Source organism: Thunnus albacares, chromosome 6, assembly GCF_914725855.1.
Source record: "Thunnus albacares chromosome 6, fThuAlb1.1, whole genome shotgun sequence".
Classification (NCBI taxonomy): domain Eukaryota; kingdom Metazoa; phylum Chordata; class Actinopteri; order Scombriformes; family Scombridae; genus Thunnus; species Thunnus albacares.
The window spans coordinates 20,331,641-20,355,841 of record NC_058111.1 but is presented as its reverse complement, the minus strand read 5'-3'; the positions used below and the strand labels follow the sequence as shown (position 1 = coordinate 20,355,841).

General features: G+C 39.8%; 1 protein-coding gene across 3 annotated transcripts in view; it reads left to right on the top strand.

Annotated features, from left to right (window-relative positions):
• Positions 1 to 24,201, top strand: part of gria4a (glutamate receptor, ionotropic, AMPA 4a) — a 108,063-nt gene that overhangs the window by 78,642 nt on the left and 5,220 nt on the right. The window contains exons 14-17 of one of the 3 annotated variants that reach the window (XM_044353380.1): positions 6,319 to 6,517; positions 12,882 to 13,129; positions 19,160 to 19,274; positions 21,166 to 21,303. In XM_044353380.1, the coding sequence (XP_044209315.1) occupies positions 6,319 to 6,517; positions 12,882 to 13,129; positions 19,160 to 19,274; positions 21,166 to 21,303 (700 nt within the window). Of the gene's footprint in view, positions 1 to 6,318; positions 6,518 to 12,881; positions 13,130 to 17,403; positions 17,519 to 19,159; positions 19,275 to 21,165; positions 21,414 to 24,201 lie in introns of all 3 variants that reach the window. The other 2 variants (XM_044353382.1, XM_044353379.1) reach the window with 2 other exon arrangements.

Below are 24,201 nucleotides of genomic sequence, written 5' to 3'. Positions count from 1 at the left end.
GCATTTCCATAACTATAAATTACAGCGCACATGTGTGTGTGGTCTGCATGCTCATGACTTCACTTTTTTCTCAGAGGCGCAAACGCACCGACATGTGATTCCTTCTCCTTTCCGATCAAGCAGAAGGTAATGGCTGGCAGGTGACATGAAGACATTTACACACACTCACACACACATTGTCAGTGTGACCTTCAGATGCCATTTGCACCACCCACCTGTCATCTTTCAGCCCAGGATATTGGGCTTTTAATGTTAGTGATTGGCCTGGTCACCGCACAAAGGGTGGGAACACAGTGATGGACAGTTAGGTGATGGGACTGGAATTTTTAAAAAGTGGAAATGAATAAATGGCAGAAAAGTGACAGGGTGTACACCGAGGAAGGACCAGGAACAAGTGCAGGAGAGGGGAGAGAGGTAAACTGATCACCAGTGAACATCTCAGAGGGATTGGATCTGTCTCTGTCAATAAACATCTGAAATTACAGCGCTCTTCTCTTGTGTGTGAGTGTGTGTGTGTGTGTGTGTGTGTGTGTGTGTGTGTGTGTGTGTGTGTGTGTGTGTGTGTGTGTGTGTGTGTGTGAGTGTGTGCGTATGCCGCTGGGTGAGGGCACTTGTGCACTTCTCTCCATTTAGCCCTGAGTGTGTGTGTGTTTGTATGTGTGTGAGTGTCATGTGTAAGTATTGAGTAAATGGCCGTGGGTGTGCTGAATAGTTAATGGTGGCAACAGATCCAGCTAATGGCATGACTAAATACAGTGGAGCACTGAAGCATACTGACTAATTAATGATTAGTCTTAAGCCACTGATTAGAATCCAGTCATACTGACTGACTTTGTTTATGAAATAGTTTTTACATACTCTTTAATAATCTTCTCACTGTTCCTCTCTCTGGCTGTCTCATATCTCTCCTGCTTCACTTTTATGATCCTTGTTTCATTTTATTCTGCTTTTCATTATCTGTCTGCTGCACCTAATCTTTAATCTATTAATCTGATTTTCTTTCACATGTTGCCCTCACACCCTTTCTTCTGCCTCTATCTAGTATTTCCGCCTGGTTCACTCACTCTGTCAATTCACATTATTTCACACTTGTAGTCCTTATAAGAGAGATCAAAGACATGAAACACAAGAAGAAATATGTTCTGTCTATATGTATTTCTCGTTGTCTTCCTGGTCTTTATGGTTGCACTTATCAAACATTCATGCATCATGTGCTTGTTGAAACATCAGGTGGTGGAGATAGACTCTACCTTTGTTAACATGTCTGCCACCATCACTGGTGTCCTGTTTGCTCCCCAGTTGGATCACAGCAACTAATAATGTGAAGAATTTTCCCTGTCGGCATTTCTTTAACAAACAAGAAGATGGGTTTTTAACAAGCTCATGATTTTTGGATGCATGTCACTCTTGACTTGTCTGCTGCCTCCAAAGAAGTTTGAAAAATTGACAGAAATTAACATTTTTCTTGAAGGAAGTACAAAACTATAATTTGTTGGAACACTTCTGTCATGTGTCATTTTTCTGCTGTAATTAATTATTCTTTCTTTTTTCCTTTTCATGCTTGTTATTTAGAGATGTACAAAAATGTCCTCAATTATGTCAGGCAATTTTAAATTATTTTAAGGAAAATAAGATAGTCAGACTCAATAGGTTACTAAAAATTGACTTTTTTTAATGAAGGAGTAGAAATGTCAATATGCACACAAACTGCATGTGCACAAAAACACAACACATAAACAGTGAAAAATGCAACAATCCAGCACTAGCTCACTCAGCTGTTGTTTGTGTCTGTCTTTCTGATTGCCTTTGTGTGTTTGGATGTGTCAGCATCAATCTGTTTATGAGCTTTTATGTGCATAGGCATATTTTTTGTGTGTGTCTATGTATGTGTGTGAGTTTGTGTGTGAGTCTTTGTTATATTCATTTCATCAACAGATTTTTTTTTCTGTCCAGATGATTGTGATTACTGTCACCACACAATTGAACCACAGGGTACATAATTGTCTTCTATTAGTTCATCCAACATCATATGCGCACACACACACACTCACACACACACACACACACACACACACACACACACACAAACACACACAGGTTGTCCTAGGTCACTTTTGGGGACATTACATAAACTTACATTCATTTCCTGGAGAACCCTAACCATCCCCACTACCTTTTCTTAACCTTAACCTAAGCCTAACTTTAACCACTGACCCAAAAATTTGCATTTTACCAATTGGGGACATGGCTTTTGTCCTCAATTGGTCCCCAATTAACTGGTCTTTAGTGTGAAATTTGTCCCCGAAAGTAGCCTATGACAGACACACACACACACACACACGCATACATGCACACATACATACACACAAAGTATAAAATAGGTGAGAAAACCCAGATGCATTGGATGAAAAGAAACCGTATAGTTCAGAAATGTGTGTGTGTGTGTGTGTGTGTGTAAGAGAGACAAAGGAACAGCATGCCATTAATCTTTCACACTGAGGATTGGGGAGGCAATCTGTTGGCTATCATAGATGATACATGACCCGCTATAGAATGATTCGCCTGTTGCATACCAACACACACGACACAACTGCACACACAGGCAACACACACATTCACACTGCTGCAAACACACACACACTCACACAGACATGTCACATAAAGAATCAAGGACGTCACTCCCAAAGCCCACCCATCAACACAAAATGCTCTCGTACATCAGCTAGAGATGTGTGCGCATGCAAACACACACACTTATACACATGCATGCATGCACGCTTTTATACATGGTCTCATCTGAATCAAGCACGCTCCATTGACCTCCAGTAAGTAAACATGTTCTTCAACTTGGTACAAGGCCAAATGCAGGTTAATACCGCCCTCTTTCATTTTCTCTCTCTCTCTCTCACATACACACACACCTGATTTCCTGAGGAACCTGATTTCCTGCATTGGGGTAGGCAATTTATTTTAGAAGCATTTTTTCTTATATTTGTTGAAATTCTCTTTACGTCCTGACAGCTATCAATAAATCAAATGCTTTGATAATAAAAAAGAAAAAAATCCGGTATCCGTAGCTGTCACAGGCCTGTAATAAGTCTGTCCAATCATTTCATTTGGCCCGCATGAAGTGATTGGATGGCCGACCTGCCTGTCTACCTGTGTGCACTCTGCCCGTGCACTCATTGCACATGACCAGAGTCTTCAAAACAGAAAGTTTGGAGGCCGGGGGAGCATTGGCATACTGATGGATAGGGAGTGACAGGACTGCATGAATTGCAGAAGGAGAAAGAAAAAAGATGGGGATATCAACAGAAAGCATCGGACTATTGCCTGTAGTGCAGGGGAAACTGAACAGCGCATAATCTTATCGCTCAACGCCGGGGCGAGAGACTTTCAATGAAAGTGAACTTGGCTCCCAGAAGTGAAACGCGATATCACTCAAATTTAAGCAGAGAGATGGGACACTCATTACTTTTGTGGCGGACTTCAAACGGATGAGAGGCGGTCCTGTTTACTAAAGGTTGTTGTGCCTTGAGAGGAAACTGTGTGTGTGAGTGCGTGCAGTAACTGTTCTGTTGCGTGCACATATGAAGCACATGCATATGCCCGGGGGAGAGGCTTAGGACAGAGAGGGGAGGGGAAGGGGGGGGACAGCTGCAGGAGGAGGGCTGTGTTTTCAAATTCTGGCATTTTTATTGTCTATTCCAGATTGCCTACCCCAGCTTTAAGAGAAATCTGTTTAGTGGGTTGATTTCTGCAGAAGAAGTCTGATTAATTGGGTTAGGGTTAAACTAAATATTTGTTACAGGGTTTAGTTTAAGTGTTTGCATTTATGCACACACAAAAACCTACTTGTAGCCGTATGTTGCAGCCAAACTCCAGTCCAAAATCAGACTACAATCTGCCAACTCATAATTAGGGGCACTATATAAGTTAATTTTCACAGCTGAACAGTTGGTTGTTTGTAAAATTGTATGTGTCTTCTCATTACAGTCTGTCCTCTCATGACATCGGTCCAAAGGCTTATAAAAACTGTGTGGAGCTTATCCTGTATTTGCATGGGCATTCCTCCTGAGCTCTGGTTTTCTCCCACATCGCAACTCATTTAATGATTCATGTCATTATGAACACCTCAGTCATTGCTGTTGTCTAAAGCACTGGCCTCAGAACTAGAGTTGGTCCCCAGGCTCTGCACTGTGGCTGTCCAATGATCCTTACATTTAGAATACTGTAGGTCAAACACGGGATGAATTTCACCTAAGAGATCAATAAGGTGTAATTTAAACTAATAGTAAACATATTCCTTACACGTTAGTCGTTTAAAGTGACAGTTCAAAAATCAATGCATGCGCCTGCTCTCCAGCTCGACAGGATCATGAGACAGAAGCAGTGTGTTCAGCTATATTTTGGAGAAAATATAATTGTTTGGAGCATACTGAGCATAAGTGAAGAAGTGCTGCTCTTGACTGTCTTCTTTTTTCTATCTGCACTCCTGTCATCCTCTTTTGTTTTGCCTTGTTTGTTATTCACCCCCCCTCCCTCGCTGTTTGGATGTCCGCTCAATTCACACACTCACTCCATCAGGTCAGATTAAAATGATGTCACAGCTTGTTTACTAGCTAACCAATTATATCACACGTCTCTCTTGGCCTCTGTCAGAGACCTATGAAAATGAGTTTCTAAATGCGCATCATCCACATTCCTACACACAAGTCATCATCACATTATCATTGTCATCAGCATTTCCATCAACAATCATATTTTACAAACTGCTAGTCGAATTAATGTTTTTAGTGTGTTTAGTATGTGAAACTTTCTTGTCCATTGCTTTTGAAAGTGAACACCACAAACCTTCATAAGCTCCTAAGAAGTGTGCTGGCTTTTGAACAGCAGCAGAATGCAGAGTTGCTCCGAAAGGTGACAATTTATGCCGAGTCAGGTGTCACTGCACCTCGGCTCTCTCGCTCCTGTTTTCTCTCTTCAGCACACGCTCGTTAAAACCCAGTCCACCCTAAAGATAACTCACATATCGCTCCTCACGTCACATCAGACTGTGGAATCAACAAACAGCTACCTGTCCAAGAAATGTGAGGCTGTATTTTCCAACTCTGTGCAAGAAGGAATATCACCAAAATTGTGTTGACTATGAATTTTCTGCTTATGATTTGTCAGGATTTGTGCAGAAATACAAAAACACCATGAGAAGTGAACAATATAGTTCAGGGGGGGTTGGCAAGGATATTTGTATCCCCAATTCTTTTTAAAAATACAAATTTTGATTTGAAGTCTAAGTTAGAGCAATTTTCCTGCTGAAGAAAATTTGAAGTTGTTGTCAAGTAACAAATCTTGTGGTGTTTTTGGAATTTTTTCTATGGCTAGAAGTGAGGTGACACATTTTTAAATTGCTTATTTAGTGAGGAGGTATTCATATTTACTGTGAATATTCGCTTGAACTACACGTTTTTGTGGTTTTTTTAGCACAGATTCAGTGAGGCCTGAAAGAGAAATCCTACAAAACATCTTCCTTTTCACTCTCTGTGAATGTGAACGCTCTTTTACAAGTTTAAACCTGGGTTTAAACCTGGGGAACTTTCCCAATACCCTCTTCACTTTCTTTCTAACTCTTTCTAAAGCGTGGATGTTTTATGTTGCTTTTTGCATCCATTAGAATGTCTTTCATTGACTGCAGCACTTAAAAGAAAATTTAACATTTTGCGACCTTCTTCCATCTTTCTCTCTCTTTCTCTAATGTGCTCATTCTTGCTTGCTCTCACCCTCTTTGCTCAGTGAAAAACAAGTTCATGCAAACAAAATGAATTGCCACTTACTTTGATGCTCTTGCTCACAATTGTTAGATAAAGGGAGTAAACATGGAGAGAGAGAGGAGGGCGTGAGGATGTGAGGGATGGAGGAGCGCCTAGATTACAATCTGTTTCATGTAGCCTTTGTTATTGTGTGTGCTGAACTGGTTCGAGGGTTGAAAGACAATTACTTGGCAATACTGTCAGTTGCACAGTCATGCACACAGTGGTGTCGGAAATGCGGTATGTTTCATATCTCTGACTCAGGAATTAATTATGTTTCCTTCTCTGTTTTTCTCTCTGCTAATCCCCATTGCTCTGTTTTCCTCTTATATTCTTTTCATCCCTTTTCCTTCACCTTCACCCTTTCCTTCATTCTTTCACTCACTTTCCTGCCCACTTTTCATCTCCCGCATCTTTTCATCTGCCTTCTTTTGCAATCTTCCACCTCTCCCTCACTCCCTCACTCTTTTTTTTTTTCTTCTTTGCTCACCTCCATCTGACTTCTCTCCAGGTCTCTGTCTGGACGAATTGTTGGAGGCGTGTGGTGGTTCTTCACCCTTATCATCATCTCCTCTTACACAGCCAACCTGGCTGCCTTCCTCACTGTGGAGCGGATGGTTTCCCCCATAGAGAGTGCGGAGGACTTGGCCAAACAGACAGAGATAGCATACGGGACACTGGACTCAGGCTCTACTAAGGAGTTCTTCAGGGTATGGACCCAACACAATCTGTTCATTTATTTGATTCCTTGAGAGGTATCAGGCTTTTGCAATGTTAAGTCATTTTCTACTGAGCTGAGACTACGGAACAGCCAAACTATTTTCACTCTTCTGGTCATCAGAAACACATACTCACAGAACTTTTTAAGAAATACCGTTACAATTTACAGAGAAATGTACATAAACTGATTTTCATGACATCTAGATTGTTTGCCAAATATGCCAGAAGACGTTTAAAGGTACGTTTGGGAGTTTCTGACCACTAATAGAGCAGTAGAGCAGTATTTTAATGACCAGCTCCCCATTTTGTTTGTATGTAACACACACCCACAAGCACACATAGATGCAACACACTTTAATGTGAATAGTTTCTTGTTATTCCACTTACTGACAGCAATGCACTTGCAAAAAGGGGGAAAGAAGAAGACTAAATCTTCAAAAATTCTCTTTCCAAATGTTTTATGAGGAAGGACATACATTCAACATGTTTGTTAGGCCTAAAAGATGCACACAATGAATTTTGGTGAGAAGCACTAAATGATTGATTAATGATTGAATGATGGTCATTTTTATATTTTCATGTCTTTTGTTATTTTTAAGAGGCTATGGTGTAAATACTGTATGATGATGTACACTCATGTGCATTTATCCAAAATAATGCACTCTGCAGAATGAAGAACAACACTCTGCTTTGATTTGTGGTGTTTTCTTGGCCTCCATCCCATCCATTATTGCATTACTGCTCACTTGTGATACAGAGTGGAGAGGGAGGTTTGGAAAAGGAAAAGGGAAAATCAAGGAGTAAAGAGGGGCAAAGATCCAGTGGCATCAATAAGGATTGGATAATGTAACAAGACCACAGCGTTACAGACAACCACCACAATCTGAAAGTCACTTCTAAAAGAAAAAATGAGAGTAAGAGGAAGCAAATATGAGGGTGGTGTTGTCTCATTTATTGAATCTAGACAACAGCCAAAATGTCAAAGCAGAATTCTAGTCTGACTGTAGGTGGGACAAGGACAAGTGACTAATGACAGTGTAAACCGATTTACAATAGTCTAGGTGGGAAGCAATGAATGCATGTATGACTTTCTCCAGATCTTGGATGGAGAGAAAGGAAATTTTGGAAATGACGCTGAGCTGAAATGTCTGGTTTTTACTTTCCAGCTAATTTGTTTAGAAAGATTGATGGCATCATCAAACTTCCCAGAAATGTTTTGGAGGAGCATACTGAATAAGAAAAAGAGTCAGCATGGGATTTTGTACCTTTTGATTAACGTTGTGAAACCCTCCCCTATCATGATTAGAATGATTGTTTGTTTACCACACTCCTGTTGCATTTAATCACTCACCTACCCTGCCAGATAAAGCAATGATAATAGTAGTAATGATAGATAATAATAATAAAGAGTAGTGAAGTGGAGATGGACAACAGATGGAGGACAAGGTGGAACAGAATATACTACAGTGAGCTGTTACAACAAAATAGTAAACAGGAAATGATAGCGGAGTGGCCCAGAGTAGATGTGGAGTGGCCTTTTGACCCATTCACCCATGAGGATTGCAGTTACATAAGTACTCATATACACACATAGAAACATAGACACACACACAATGTTGATGAGGACAGAATTTTTCTGCAGACATGGGCAAAACACAGCACGTCCTCCCAAGAAAATGACAGCATAGGTTGTAAATTCAGTCACCAAAAACGACCTATATGTGACAGATAGAGCTGTGCTTGTGTAGTGGGGGAATAATGCTACTATCTCCAGACGCCAGGAAGACCAAGGATCTGGTCCAGGCCCCCCCAGCACAATTCGACTCAGACCTACTCTGTACTGTGGTGTTAGGAAGAGTAAACTTCAGGAATTTTCAGTGTCACGTGGCTTACTTGACAAGGGTTGTAGTCTAGTGCATTCTCTCTGTACCTGTACTCATATGTAATAACACCTAAACGCTCCCCTTATTCCCTTCCTTGACAGTTGCAGGACTACATCGCCCCCACTCTGGAGAATGACCTCTATGAAATGAACTCTAAACAGTTTTGAGTTTGAACCACGCTAATAGGGGGTTTATTCTAGTAGTAGAACTAAAATAAATAATAAATAATAATAAAAAATAAGATGAAATGAAAGTCAAATCAGCTTTGCCCCTATAGCAACATCACACAGCAGAGTTAGATATGTAACTTTAAACATGGGGACTGCAAACCCCAAATGGAAACTAAAAATAAAATAAAAATAAAAATTGAAATATGTATATTCGATTAGAGGAATGTCTATCAGCACAGTATATAACAACTGCGAGTGACAGCTACTTCTTAACAGTTACCCAAATAACAGCTGAACAGAAACTTTTTACCATATACCAGTGAAAACACCAATGCACATCACAGTTACACATTCATGGTCAAATAACCACAAAACAGGTACTGTCTCACAGATAGAGTCACATGAAATGTCTGTGGGTGAAGCCACCGGTGTGACAAACAGTTCGCAGTGCTATTATTGTCCGTCGCACTTTCTTTCTTTCAGTGTTCGTGATAGAGTCTCGTGTAGCAGGGAAATAACAGTTTACTCACAGTCCGAGTTGAAGACAGTCCATAGTTACAGTCCGTGCGTGTGAAGAGAGAAAGAGAGAAAGAGAGAGAGGAAGCGCGCACATCAAAGGCGCCGCCGTCCACGCTGCCACTGTCCTTGTCCATGCTGCACACTTCTTGGATAAAACAAAAACAGAACTGGAGCACAAAGAGACTAGCTTAGACTATTCACTTATCTGACTATGAGGCGTATGCCTCGTCTGAGCGAGTATAAGTCAAACAAAATATCACTTCTTCACCGTGCTAACCAGGTAGCTTAGCCACGGCTAACAGCAACCAGCAGGCCCTGTCCTCTTCGGAGAACGGTCTCTCGTCCTCTTCTCACGGGTACGAGTTGACCGCACTAACCGGCACTTTGGGGCGCAACTACCGCAGTTGCGAGCAACAAACTCAACCATACACTCATAAAATGGCTTGAAAATGTCTCTTTCCCTGCAACTGATTGGCTGTGAGCTTAAATCTGCACTCCACCACAACCTTGGAGAATGAACCTTAAAGGGATGGGGTGTAAATATAAAAGGGGAATAAAAATGTCTTTTTTTTGCTGTCCATCACTTACTATAAGTGTATGTCCACATATAGTCACGTTTGCGTTACAGACGCTATGTAGCAGCTCTAGTAATTATGACCAGGTGAGGTGACGCAGTTCAGATGACATCTTTATTAGGTGACAAATTTCCATATTCAGAGTTGGCGGGTTGGTTGGATGGCTAGATAGACAGACAAAAGTAGACGTTGCTGCAGGAGACTGCTGTTCACTTCCCATTTCCAACTGCGAGTGTCACATTTCCAACCACAAATCAGGACAGTTTTTTTAAAAACCATAACTACGGTTGTTTTGATGTTTATTGTTGCCATGACGACAAAGGTCGCCAAACTTTAAGGAAGTAGTAACTTTAACCCACACCACATTTCAAGTGATCATTTTAACTATGATCTTTCCCTAACCAAGTGGTTTTTGTGCCTAAATCTAACCAGACATTAACCACAGCGTTGTCACACCGTAAAACATAATTAAATCAAAGCTGCCAATAGAGGCGGCATATTAGAAAACGCTCCTATGGGAGAGCATGGTACAATCAACCTATTTGGTCGTTTAATTATGAGGATGTGTTGGTAAAACAGCAGTGTCATCATATGTACAAAAACAAATCTGCTCCATCACATAGTCATGCTCTGTAGGAATATTCTGAATTGTTTGTGTGCTCATGCATTGTGTGCATGGATATATACCAATTTACAGTTGTGCTTTGTAAAGATATGTGCACTAGTGTGTGTATTTGGGGACTTGGGGGAGGTGGGGAGGTTGTAGCAGACAGTTTGTGCTCCTATGAGCGGCTCTGGCATCATCAACATAACGAGCGGGCTGAAATCTGTGGAGGGTGAAAAAGCAATTTACTCTCCCACAGCTGAGGGGGATTCGCCACCACCATTAATTATCTGTGTGTGTGTGTGTGTGTGTGTGTGTCTGTGTGTGTGTTTGTGTGTGTGTGTGTTTGTGTGAGCATGTGTGTGTGCATTCATGTGTGTATCTAAGAACGCATGTATGCATATTCAGCCACATATGTATGCGTCTATACATTGCACTTGTGAGTGTGTGCGGCACATCTCCTGCAAGCAGATTTGTATGTCTATGTATATTGTTTTCCATAGCGTGGATGCCTGAAGGTGACTTGCAGCATCCATTTCCCCCTTCACAGTCTCACTCATTGTTAAAGAATCCGGAAAGAGTCACACCATATTGTCACACATCCATCCCTCCAAGGCCAGTCGCTGCTTTATATGTGCGTTGTCATCATCATCACTGTCTCTCCCTTACACACACAAGCATACACACATTTTGCTGTGTCCGGCCAGAGAAATTGGTAGATAGAAAAATGTCTAAAAAAAAAAAATACAGATGGAGGGATGAATGGATGGATTAAACTTGAAGATGATAGAAGGCAGGGGGAGGGGCTTTTTTATTTATGATAGACTTTGGCAGACAGAAGGAGAATAAAAAGAGAAAGAATGGAGAGAGAAAGAAAGGGTAGAATGGAGAAAGGAGGGGCCCTTTGGATGTGAGTGACATTATTATGGGATAGGTGTCCGTCATGCACTAGCAACACGCTCACACACACACACACAGTGGATGAGGCCATGGCTTGTCGCTTGCAGAGCGACAGAATAACACTTTATCACCGGGAGAGGAAGAGAAGAAAGAAACAGGACGCTTGTGGAGGATGACAGTTTGACTCCTCTGCTTGTTATTTTCACTCTTGAGTACACACATAAAAGCACACTGATTCAAACACACACACACACACACACATATAGATTGGTGCACAGTCTATATGCACATACACAGACTCATATATGCATGGTATATACACAACATAACACAATACATCATACCAGACAGATGTCCTCTCAAAAGCTCTTCTGTTAGAGCAGGCAACTGAATTCATAACTGTGCAACGGATCACTACACCGCTGTTCCAGTCAGAAACTCATTTAAAGAAAAGATTGATGCTTGACTTGTCAAAGGAGCCGTACTGTTTAAATGTGGTTATAAATGTCATTATATGCCAGAGGATCAAAATGGATGATGGAAGACAAACCAACAGCAGTGTAATTTTATTCAAAGACTATAAGAGTGAAAATCAGCCTCAGCAGTTTGCTATGCTTTTAAAAGAACTGGAGCAATAAATATAATTAATTAAAAACACATGCTAATATATTTTGTACAAGTCTAGCTTCAGTACTGTTGGTTCCATTGTAGAAACATAGAAAAAACACTTGTGTCACTTAATTTTCCATCTCTTCTGTTCTCATATTTACATCTCAGATTTATCCCATTTGTCTCAGTGAGAATGGCACATTAATTTGAATAATCAAATCTGTGGTTAGAGACGCTGATAACACTTAAGGTGTCTCTGAGATGTGAATGTCCATCCGGAAGGAGATGCACAGCTTGGATGTGTTAACAACATACCAATCTGAAATGGTTGGTATTGTTAGGTATTTTTCTTATTGTCAGCAAATCCCATGAAAAAAATGAAAATCAACAATGTGTATTTTATATTGTAGTATTTTGCACTAGGTTGGTGTATGTGAGTTTGACTCAAAATAAACAGTGGCCACATTCATCATAATGAAGAAACATGTCAACTGTGTGGCCCAATGATGTGTTTCTAATAGTTTCTGTACAACCGTGGAGAGCAGAGGAATATGCTGTGTCAGGCTTTGGCTACACAGACAACAACTTTTCAGTAAGATTAATTAATTGTTGGTTTTGATCTTTTCATGGGATTTGTTGACAATAAGATATCACCAGCCTTATGTATGTAGAATATTGTCTTATTTTTTGAAGGAATAAAGCTACACTCAGCTGAAAAAACAGAAAGTGCTGAACTACCTTTACTGAGCTACAACAGTGACAGTTTTGTCAATTGCTTGAATCCTGTTTTGCAGGTTCAAATTTCACAAATATCCTAAAAACTTGGGAAAAACTCTATGTCCTTTGCTTGTAAGACCTTAGACATCCACGCTGCTCTTCCTTATCTACACCCGTCAAAGATTTAGACTGTTTATCTATTACTATTTATAGCGCCTTACCCTACACCATGTCTCCTCCTTTGGAAATCTTTTCCTCACTGAACTATGAAAACCATCATCTGTGAGAAAATCTGGTATTGTATGTTAGCAATATGGTAGCCCATTCTCTCTTAATTAAACTCTGCTCTCTCCTCTTACCCCCTTCCTCCACCCCAGAGGTCCAAAATAGCAGTATATGAGAAGATGTGGTCATACATGAAGTCTGCCGAGCCAACTGTCTTCACCAAAACCACAGCAGAGGGGGTGGCGAGGGTCCGCAAGTCCAAGGGGAAGTACGCCTTCCTCCTGGAGTCCACCATGAACGAGTATACAGAGCAGCGCAAGCCTTGCGATACCATGAAAGTCGGGGGGAACCTGGACTCCAAAGGATATGGAATTGCTACACCGAAAGGCTCACAGTTAAGGTGGGTGGAATAGTGTAACAATAGGAAACAGTAACAAAGCTCTTACTGTACTATTGCTGCGATATTCCACCTACCCTGCTGTGCCTTTTATACTACACCTAGATTAACCTGTCACTGCTGTTAGGTGAAAACTTCTCATCCCCCAAATTCATCAATTTAGATACAATTGATTTTTTTTTCCCCCACTGATGACAGTGCATTAATGTGTTAATCAGTGGATGTTGACTGTCTTTCATAAGAATAAGAGATCATAAGGATAACTCAAAAAAATAGTACAGTATTAAAATAGTGCAATTTATTTATTTAGTATTTCAGCTCAAAAACAAAGAAACATTTATAGGTTTTCACCCTACAGCAGCGATATAAACAAGTGTGTTAATTATGTAGATTATGTTTCATCATACTTCTTAATTTCTTTTTCTTTCTCATTCTGTCTGTCTCTCTCTGTTCTACTTTTCTTCACTCTCTTCTGCCATCTCTCTGTTAACTTAGGGCCTGTTAGTCCCATTGCTCTGTCCTGTGTCACAGTCATTCGTCCGTCCCTTAATGTCTGTGTCCCTCCTTCCTTTCCTGTTGCTCTTTCAATCACTCTATTTCTCCACAGGGCCACCTTACAGGTAACTGTCAATTTGTCTGCTGTCCCGTGTCTTTGTCCCTTTCATCCTCAGAGATGGTAGTCATGATGTGATAATGATGATGATGATAATGATTATTATGACTATGATAAAAGAGATTTATTAACTGACCATGAGGAGGGGCAGAACCTCAGACTGCTGCCACTACATCCAGAGCCACAAGGGGGAATTTATAGAGGAACAGGAAACTAAAAAGTGAGAAACAGGAAGTAGAGGGGCCTGACCAATGGGGGGACTAGAAAATAAACATAATACGGGATCCCACACCAAAAATCCAATCACAAATTCATAGGAAAATATTCCTTCAATTCCTTAAAACTGTTAATTTGATTAGTAATTGAACAATGCCAAATTAAATCCCAAATCCAGAAATGGTTTGTATTTAAAAAGATGCAGGGCAGTGTGTGTAAAACCTTAATTAAGAGAGCACAAGATGGAAGGAATGAATGAGAAAGTGACAAGTCCTAAACTTGGTCCGTTTGTTTTTATTTTTCCCTCAGCAGACACTTGTTTATCTGGCTTGCTAACTTGTGCCAAGCAGTCCCAATAGGTTTCACTGAGCAATGCAAATAATTAATTTCTCAGGTAACCATGACAGCAGTATAGAGACTTTGTCATCACAATGTGACAAGTGCCTGAGGGAAAATAACTGACTAGATACAGAGATCAGTTGCTCTCTCTTCTGTCCCTCCATCTCTCTCTGTCAGCATTTCAGATTTGCCTCATGAAAGGCAAAACACAAGCAGCATGCCTCACATCCTGTCCTATAACTTTCCCCTGTGTGTGGTGCAAACAAGTCCCTCAAAACCCCAGTCACTATAGTTTATCCCTTACTGCTTACGCAAAGGTTTTTCCGTTTATGAGGGAAAAGTGACAGACAGCGGGTGGATAGGTCCCTTTTTAAGCCCCCCCATCCAACCCCCCCTAAAAAAACACATTCCTGGATCTATCCACGGTTGTCTCTGGCTTCTCTCAATCAGCGGAAACCCGATCCAGGTGCACACATGTGGCTGTGAGTGTGCACGTCAGGTGAGCCTGCCTCTTCTCTCGCTGCACTTAATCACAGGCTTAATTTGACTTGATGATGTTGATGCGGAGAATGAATACTCTGTTGATTAAAATGAATGTTAGGGATGTATGATTAATGAAGTACAGCTATTTTTGATATGACTCTTGATATGTTTGAACTGTTTTCATCCATACCTCTTACGTTAATGTGATTAGTCATGGCTTGTAGATTAGATCACCCCTGAGAATGCTGTCTTTCTCTAAATCTCTTGAATATCTTTACTCAGAACATTTTCCCCCTCCAAATTAGAAGTGATAGATTGCTAATTTTAATCATATTCAGGTACAATGTTTATCAAAATTGCAAATAGAAATAGCCAATAGAAAATGATGTCTTTCATGGATAAACATCAGATCACAATCACCCCTTGTCCCTTGTTTAGTGGCACATTGCTAGTAGCAGTTGAGTGAGAACAGTGCTCTACTTTTATTTACCTACCTGGTCCTGAAACAGTAACCTTCCACTCACAAGCCCCTCTATAACCCACAGTCTACTGTACCAACACACTCCAAGATGAGATGGGACTTTCAGATAGGCAGGTGTACAGACAAAGGGGCAAACTAACAAACAAGCAGGCGGTGTCTACCGTGACCTTTTTGTTGAGATTAGCGTTGCTGATTACAGCGTCTCACAAACAAAAGCGTGTTCAGCAGAGGGAGGTGGCAGGAGAAATAGGGAGAACAGGAAAGTCTTTTACAGGTAGCTGCAAATAGGGAGAGACATACCAGAAAAAAGGGAGACAGGACAAAATACATTTTAGAAGGAACATGGTGGGAATAAATTGATAAAATCATTCAGCTCCCACAGTCCTGTTTTATAGACAGTTGACAGTGAACATTATTAGTCAAGGCAAGTCAACCTTTATTGTCAATCCACAGTTTGTGCAGCACATACAGAGAATTGAAATTTTGTTCCTCCAGGGCCACAGTGTAACATAGACGAGATGAGTGTGCACAGTAAATACAAAATATAAAATATAAAATGAAAAATACAAAAATGTTCATATTATTCATAATAAAAACAAAACTGTTCACATTATTCAGAATAAATACAAAAATATTCACATTAAGGTGTGTACCATTACATACAAGATGCAAGATATAAACTATAAGGGAACATAAGCAATGTACTGAGGCAATCAAGAGAGATATTTGTAAAGGCCATTGTTTTTGCATGTTTCAGCTAAATATTGCTGCAATGTGGAAAATACTTTACAATACTGCCAACCAGTTTTTAAAGCTCACTGTTTAAATTGAATCCATATTTTCTAACTTCTAGACAGCCATTGCTTTCAGTTCAGTACAGTGCCAAAATCAACTCAAGATTTAATGCAACATAGTGACCATTTTGTCTTCTTTATTATTCTGTCAATTAATGTTATTGTTGCATAGTAGGACATTAGATATTATGGATTAGGTCTTCTGGGTGCCAGTGAGAAGCACTAATATCTAAGATCTGAGAGTTTGCTGCTAAATGACATTCATAAAGTGCAGTATGATGCTGAAAAATCAAAACTAGAAGGCAATGAAGCAGATTCTTTTGTTTAGCAACTGATCATCAAGTGTTGAGAGAACCTACAAAACCTTTTTCTAAATAATCCATGCTTTAGGCTGCATTTTAAAAAATAAAGATGACTAATCTACCTATCTCCAGTGGGTTTCGAATACCTGCAAGTTTACTTCCATTGTATAGTAAAATAAACAGAAGCCAGTGGTTGACATAGTGTGGAAAAAACAGTCACCAATCTAAAAAGTTATGATTAGCTTTACAAAATAAACAGCTACAATGTAAAGTATACTGATAGTATTTATATTACTGATAGCAAATCAGCTAAAATCTGCAAAAAACATTGATATGATCCCTTGACAGACACAGTCATACACCACATTTATTAATCACTTCCCTATAGTAGCTGAACTCAGGTCCAGCTCCTCTTGTAATAAACCTGCCAGATATACAGAGCTGAGTACATGTGCACACACAGCATGAATGTTTGATATTTAGCCTTGTGTCCCTGAAATTTATTTGGAGGTCAATCCCTTCAGGGGTGTGAGCAGGAGGCCTGTAGGAAACTGTAGCCACACACACACACACACACGCATGCATGTTGAGACTAGCAGGGGAGCAGCAAGAGAAGACAAGAGCATCATCAGCATGCTGCAGAGACCTGGTTAACACACTTTATACCAGCAATCTGACACTCACCGTGGAGCATTCTCTGTGAGTGCAGCCCAGTACAAGAGAGCAACAGAGGAAAGATACAGCAGAGCACAAAAATAATTGAAAATCTTTTTTTATAAAAAGCAGAAAAAGTGAAATAAACAGAAATAAATTTGAAGTGAAAGTCAAAGAGAAAGAGTAAGACAGAGCATTGTCTTAGGTGCATCCCTCCCCACTAACCCACCTTTGTGCTCTCAACCCTTCTGATTTCTCCTCCCTTTGCTCCCTTTGCTTCTCATTTCCCTTCCCTTCTTCCTCCTTCCTGTGGTCCACGTCCATCTTGTCTGTCTGTCCCTCCATCCTCTGCTCTGACCAAACTATCTTATCTGTCCCCCCTTTTTTACTTTAAGAAACGCGGTCAACCTGGCCGTGCTAAAGCTCAACGAGCAGGGCCTGTTGGACAAATTGAAAAACAAGTGGTGGTATGACAAAGGAGAATGTGGCAGCGGGGGAGGGGATTCCAAGGTTAGCCCTCTCTGTCTGCCCACCCCACCACTAGGGGACAGGGGCCTCTCACCGGCTTGAAAGCCCGCGACGGCCCCCGTCCCAGAGTGTAATGCATGCATCTGCCCTGGCAAAGAGTCAAGGAACGTACAAAGTGACACCCTGAAATCTCCTGAGACACTCTGCGGCCTCAAACATCGGCACCATGTTGCATCTGTTGTCAGCGGTGTGTGCCTTTTTATATAAAAGGTTCAGACCCAGTGACAAAGGTACAACAGCTTGTTGAGACACAGACAAAAAACCTCCAAAAATAAAATTATTTTTGAAAGAAATCAATCGGCTATGCTATTTGAAAGCCCAAAAGATAACAAAAATGTTTTCAAATGCATTTAAAGATTTATATACTAGATCAATTATTTGGAATCATCAGAAAATAAGGTTATTTTTCAATATCATGCAGAGAAATTCATTGTGGTTGAGTGCCTGCCAAGAGAAATCAAGCACATCTCATAAAAATGTTTTCAAATATATTTGGTACTGATCTGGTCCTGCCTCGCAGAGTGTGAGGTAATGGGAAGAAGGCTCGGTGATGGATAGATGCAAAAAGAAAGAGAGGAATTACTGTCAAGGCAGGAATATTTGCCCCCTAGTGGCAGCTCTGGGGAGAGGAGAGAGAAGAGGGAGAGGCAAGATGCCAACTGAGAATCCGTTGCTCAAGAACATGACAGTTGAAACAGGTTTTAAAACGTTTAATGGAAAAACGAGACCCAAGTGAAATCGTAGCTCTCAGATTCCTTTAGGCTCAGGTTGACTTGGCAGAGGGGAGGATGAATAATTGATAGAAGCAGAATGCAATTACAGGATAAAGTTTCCTACATCTCTTGTTCATTTGTAGGATTTCAGATATTATATTCTGAGTATTTTTAGTTCAATTTTCATTATTCTTTTTGTGTAGAAGAATAGTACAACTAATGGTTTCTACAGTGTGTTCTATGTATCTCTTTTTAATATCAAACATGTATACTACTTTCTTTTAACTTTTTAGACAATAGCAGTATAGAATTGAATATTTTGGAATTAAGCGATCCCTAAATTTAGAGGTAAAACCATTTTCCAGCCCACCAGGCTTCTTGCAAAATTTGAAGCATTGCCTCAGTGTTTTAAGAATTAGTTTAGTTACAATACAGTGGAGAAATTTGGAATGGAAAGTGAGATCTGAGTGTAACAAGAAAAGATCGTACCTGTAACAAGATAGGAGTTTACTCCGACTTCCGAAGCCAGAAGAATTGAATCCTCAGCTCCACATCTGTAGCTCGCTCTCCCAGTCGTAGCACAGTGCTGGCCCGATGTCAATAGTCCTGGCTTAACAGTACTTGCCTCTGGTTTGGTAAAGGTTCAGCTGGGGCAGTATGGGTGTGTTACCTAAAGCGACAAAGGTGGGTCCCACTCATATGTCTGTAGCTCGCCTTAGCTCCTCGCTCCCCCCAGCCCCTCCTCAACGAGCATACACACATGTACTCAGTGGGATCCATACTAGGTCACTTGATCTGAACAAAAGTACCTTTCTATGTGACTGAGCTGTGCAAATGCAAATGTGAAATACCCTAATAACATAAAATAACATGACCTATGATGTTATTTATGTTATTTTTACACGCGAAGAACCCCGGTAAACCTTGCAGTTTTGAAACTGAGCGAAGCAGGCGTCTTAGACAAACTGAAAAACAAATGGTGGTATGACAAGGGAGAATGTGGACCCAAGGACTCTGGAAGTAAGGTCAGTCTCACGCTGCTGCGGCCCACAGAACGCTAGCCTGAAACTCTCATCCTGAATACGCTCCAGATTACTGCAACTACTGTTTTAGCAATAGCATTTTAAATACCCTCAAATAACCTGAAAATACAGTATCTTGAATGTGCTCCACATTGAACTGAACTGTCCATTTAAACTACTTCCTTCCTATTTCTATTTTGATGGTGGACCACATTTACCTAAACATGCATCAGATTAAACTCAAATTCTTGTTCAGTTTCTGTAGCAATCTGTGGCAATCTCATCTCCATTACAATTAGCATCAGAGAGATAAACTTTGATTACCATCAGACAGTTGTCACTTTCATGTTTTTGCTTTGAACTCATACACTAGCTCATTTTTGTTAGCCTGAAACTCACCCACCAGATTTGAATACCACTGTCTCATTAGCACTATTAGTATATTTTGTTAGAAACAGCCGACTATTGATTTTATGTTTGAGATTTAATCAGGACTAGGCTACCTATTTATTTCTATAACTTGGGAGAATTTCTTTGTAATGCTTTATTTTATGGGTCCATCATTTTCTAATCATTTCCTAGAAAGTTTCCTGGAGAAAACTTTGTAATTTTGTAGTAATTATAAGTAAAATAGAGGGCAGTGTTCATTATTTAGGCTAATACATATGAATTGGTAGTGTAACCAGAGTCTCTTAGTCAGCCGAACATGCAGATGGTGAGAAAACAATTCAATATATATGGAGAATAAAGTAGTAGTAGTAATTAATGAATAATTACTTATCCTGAAATCAACAACTTCTCACAGTCTCAAAGCAGCTCCACTCAATTCTAACTAGAACTTTATCTCTATTTTCCTTATAATTACACACTTTTACTAATTACTACAAGTTTCCTCCAAAATGGGAAATTACGGACCTGTGAGATGAAGAATTACTGTATTTTTATTATCATTTGTTATTGAAGTGCTACAGCTAATTTATATCCTTTATCTCCCCTGTTAAAAGCATTTATTACAGTTATATTTCAGAGTATTAAAGAAGTTGTTAAACAGGAACATTGTTAGGATTTTTACAATGTAGACCATGGGAGTTGTTCTAGATGTTTAGAATAGACTACTGGAGCCTTAAAATTTCATTAAAACAGCAATGAAATGTCATCACCACTCAGATTAAAGCCTGCTCTGTTATTTATTTAATAAAAAAGATATACACTCTTTTTGACTTGTTAAATTAGATGTTAACTGATATCATTATGTTACAGTAGAAATGTGTTCTGTAGTTGTAATGACTGTTTTATTGTGTAGTATATGTACAGTATGTTGTAGCTGTTGTGGTGACAATAGTAGTAATTGTAGTTGTAGAAGTAGAATGTGATAATTATCATTTATAATTAAGTGATAACAAATTGTGCCATATTGTCAGTAGCATGTTATAGTACAATAGTAACTGTATAATCCCAAAATCTGTCTAATATTTTTTTTCATATTTTTTTGAGATCTCCTTTTCTCTTTGTCTAACCCTGTGTACCCTATTTTCTCTGTCTGCTTTTCCCCCACTTCTTTACACTTCTTTACTCTCACATTTCCTCTTACCCCTCCTTAATTTTCTCTTCCCTGTTACTTCTCTCTGTTATTCTCTCTTCTTCCCACCTCTCCATATTTTCCCTCCACCTCTTATCCCATCTGCCTTTCCATTCCTGATCACACCATCTTCTTCATCTATCATTGTTCTACTCCACACTTTTTCCCTCCTCTTTTTTATGTTTTACCCTCTACATTTGCTTCTCCTCCTCTTCCCCTCCATCTGTCCTCCAACTCCGCCAAAACTTGGTCTTAACTCCTCCTCCACCTCCTACCTCACTCTTTCCCCAAACACGTCCCTCTCCCACTCTCCAGGACAAGTCGTCTCAGGCTCTGAGCCTGTCCAACGTAGCCGGGGTCTTCTACATCCTGGTGGGCGGCCTGGGCCTGGCCATGCTGGTGGCCCTGGTCGAGTTCTGCTACAAGTCACGGGCCGAAGCCAAGCGCATGAAGGTGGACCTTAGCCCCCCCCACTGCCCCAGCCCCTCCCCCAGCACCCAGAATCTAGCCACTTATAGGGAGGGGTACAACGTGTACGGCTCCGAGGGGGTCAAGATATAGGGGTAGGATTTAGAGGCTCCCATATAGGTGGGGTAATGGTGGTGTTGATCATGGTGGTGGTGCTGTAGATTATTGTATTGTCGATGTAGAGGCTGTCGCAGCAGCCCCACGCATACCGTGTTGTTCTTCATGTGGTCATGAGGATGTGGTCAAGCATTGTGGAACCAATGTAGCTTTTTATGTCTCGTGAAAGCTTATTTTGGCTGTTTTGTTTATTATTGGCCTCAATATTTTTTTAGATTTTGGAGTTTTTGTTTGGTTGTTAATGTATGGTTAAGCCAGATTGGGGTTAGATTTCTGTGACTACAGATTTGGTTCCATCGTCTTTGGCTGCAGATGATGACGATGGTGATGATGATGATAATGATGATGATGATGATGACAGTGATGGTGATGCTCATGGCTGATGACTTTACTAGGCACCTGCATTGTAATTTTAGCTTAAACAGTTGACAAAACAATAATGACGCAGGGATGCACAACTCCATCCTCGGGGGCTGACATATTAAATACGTTTTCTGTTTATATACAGTGTAGGGCTGCTGCTTATTATTTTCTTTATCGGTTAATCTGCTAATTGTTTTCTCAATGAATCAATTCATTATTTGGTCCATAGAATGTCAAAAGTAGTGAAGAATACCCATCACTGTTTCCTGAACATTACTTGTTTTGTAAAAACTCAAAGATATACTGTTTACAGTCTAAAATGCAGAGAAAAGCAGCAAATCCTCACATCATGTTTAGCATTTTTGCTTAAACAATTGCCAAAATGGTTGCTGATTACTTTTCTGTTGGCTCATCAATTACTTGACTGATTATTTTAGCTCAAATATTGTACATATAAAGTGCCCTTTGGACTTCTTTTTATTAACACCATCATCAGAATAAGAATGGAATGAAAGGGATTTCCTGATATATTCTAGTTATAATGATAATCAGCATACATGAAAGTAAAGTATAAAAGTTTCAAGTTCATTAATACTAAACCTGAATCTCAATGCTGAGATTTTCCTCTAATGTTTCAGTATTTTCTTTAGTCAAACTATTTTAAGGTTGTAGAGATGGTCTACTTCACTATCCTGAGAGCAAAAGTTTGTTATGTAGTGCTTCTCATTAAATTGTGACTGCTTCCAGCTACAAGTTAATTAGCTAGTGTGTGGACACCAATTTTCATCAATTTGGGTCTGGCTAATACTTTTTCAGCCATAATGTGATAGACATCTCAGGGAGAAAAACACTCTAAGATATTCTTGATTTCAGTGGATGTCTAGTCTTTTGCAACAAGTTTCATAACAAGGCTTCACAGTAATACCACTAGCACCACCACAAGGCCAGAGAAATGTATGGATGAAGTAATTTGTGAGGTGGGCATGAAAGCAGAAAATACCCTGTTTGTGCCTGTTAAGGCCAGTTCCCACTGAGCCAATTCAAATTTATACAGGATGAGTCTCAGCTTTTGACTTTTGAGCAAACATTCCCTTAAAATAGAGATTTAATCTTGTTAATTCAGGTAACATGTACAAGTTATTATCAGGGAGCTATTAAGGGAACAAATTAAATAGCAGGATGGTTTATTTTTTCCCAGTAGCAGTTTTTAATTGCTTTTAATTTTGGTTCATAGATACTAGTCAACCTGAAGCAATCATTTGAATGTTTTAAGTTTTTTTAAAATCCTGAATACCTTCACAACCTACCAATGGTTTATCTCAAAAATGCAAGTTATTAGTCGGTCCCTTATCTGGAGAAATGTTGACTAATCTTAACTTCTAGTCTTGATGGTAGCTAAAAACAGTAACTAATCATAATAATTGTGTTGGTTATATTTAGATTACCTGATATGCAGTCATAGAGTCGCATTTATTAGGTATTTTATTTCAAATGTAAGTCAGGCAGGCCAGGACTAGAAATATTTACACTAAAAGTTCAATTTAGCAATAACAACCCAGGGTACACAAGTGATAATCATCTTGTGCACACATTAGCTAGTTTACTCTTGTTGAATTGAGATTTCCCAGCTCTGGTGGCTCATAGCCAGCACTGTTTCCCATCCACCTTTTATGTGTTGTTCATAAACTAGAGTTGTGCACCCCTGCTGTTGACAGTCCAAACAAGCACTTTGACTTATTCCAGCCCTGACAACTTCAAAACAGCCCAGTTATAGAGGAATAATTGATGAAGCAAACACTTCATATAGAACGGCTACTCAGTGATGTTGTAAAATCATGACTCATGTTTATTGATGTAAAAGAGCAATTAACCGAAGTGAAAGGAAAGACTGGACTTCATTTTTGATGATCTGCTTAGCAGACCATTCACTAGCATCACATATTTGATAATCGCCTTGAAATAATTAGCAGGATCAATCAGTCACCAACATGCAAAAGAAAAAACAGCTAAATGCAGTACAATAAAAGTCAGCTGTTATCTGTTTAAAGACAATGGTGCAAACTTTAAATGAGGTGTAACGTTTACCACAGATAAACCATTTTGAAAGAAGTCCATTTTGGATTACTCTCGAAAGCAATGACACTGATGTTAACAGTGACTGTGGTCTGCTATGCAAACTCTCTGGACTGTACTTATCTTGCTTTTATCTTTCCTTAAACTCACCCCAGATACTATAATTTTAGAGTTATCTATTCCATGTGCTTTACTTTTTAATAGTATGAAAGCACTCATTAAAACATTTTCCTCTGTTTCCAGCCGTGTAATACTAAACACTGCTGGCTGTTTGTTAATGTAGAGTAAACTGTCGTGGCAAGTAGTACCTAAAAGCTTATTTATACCAAT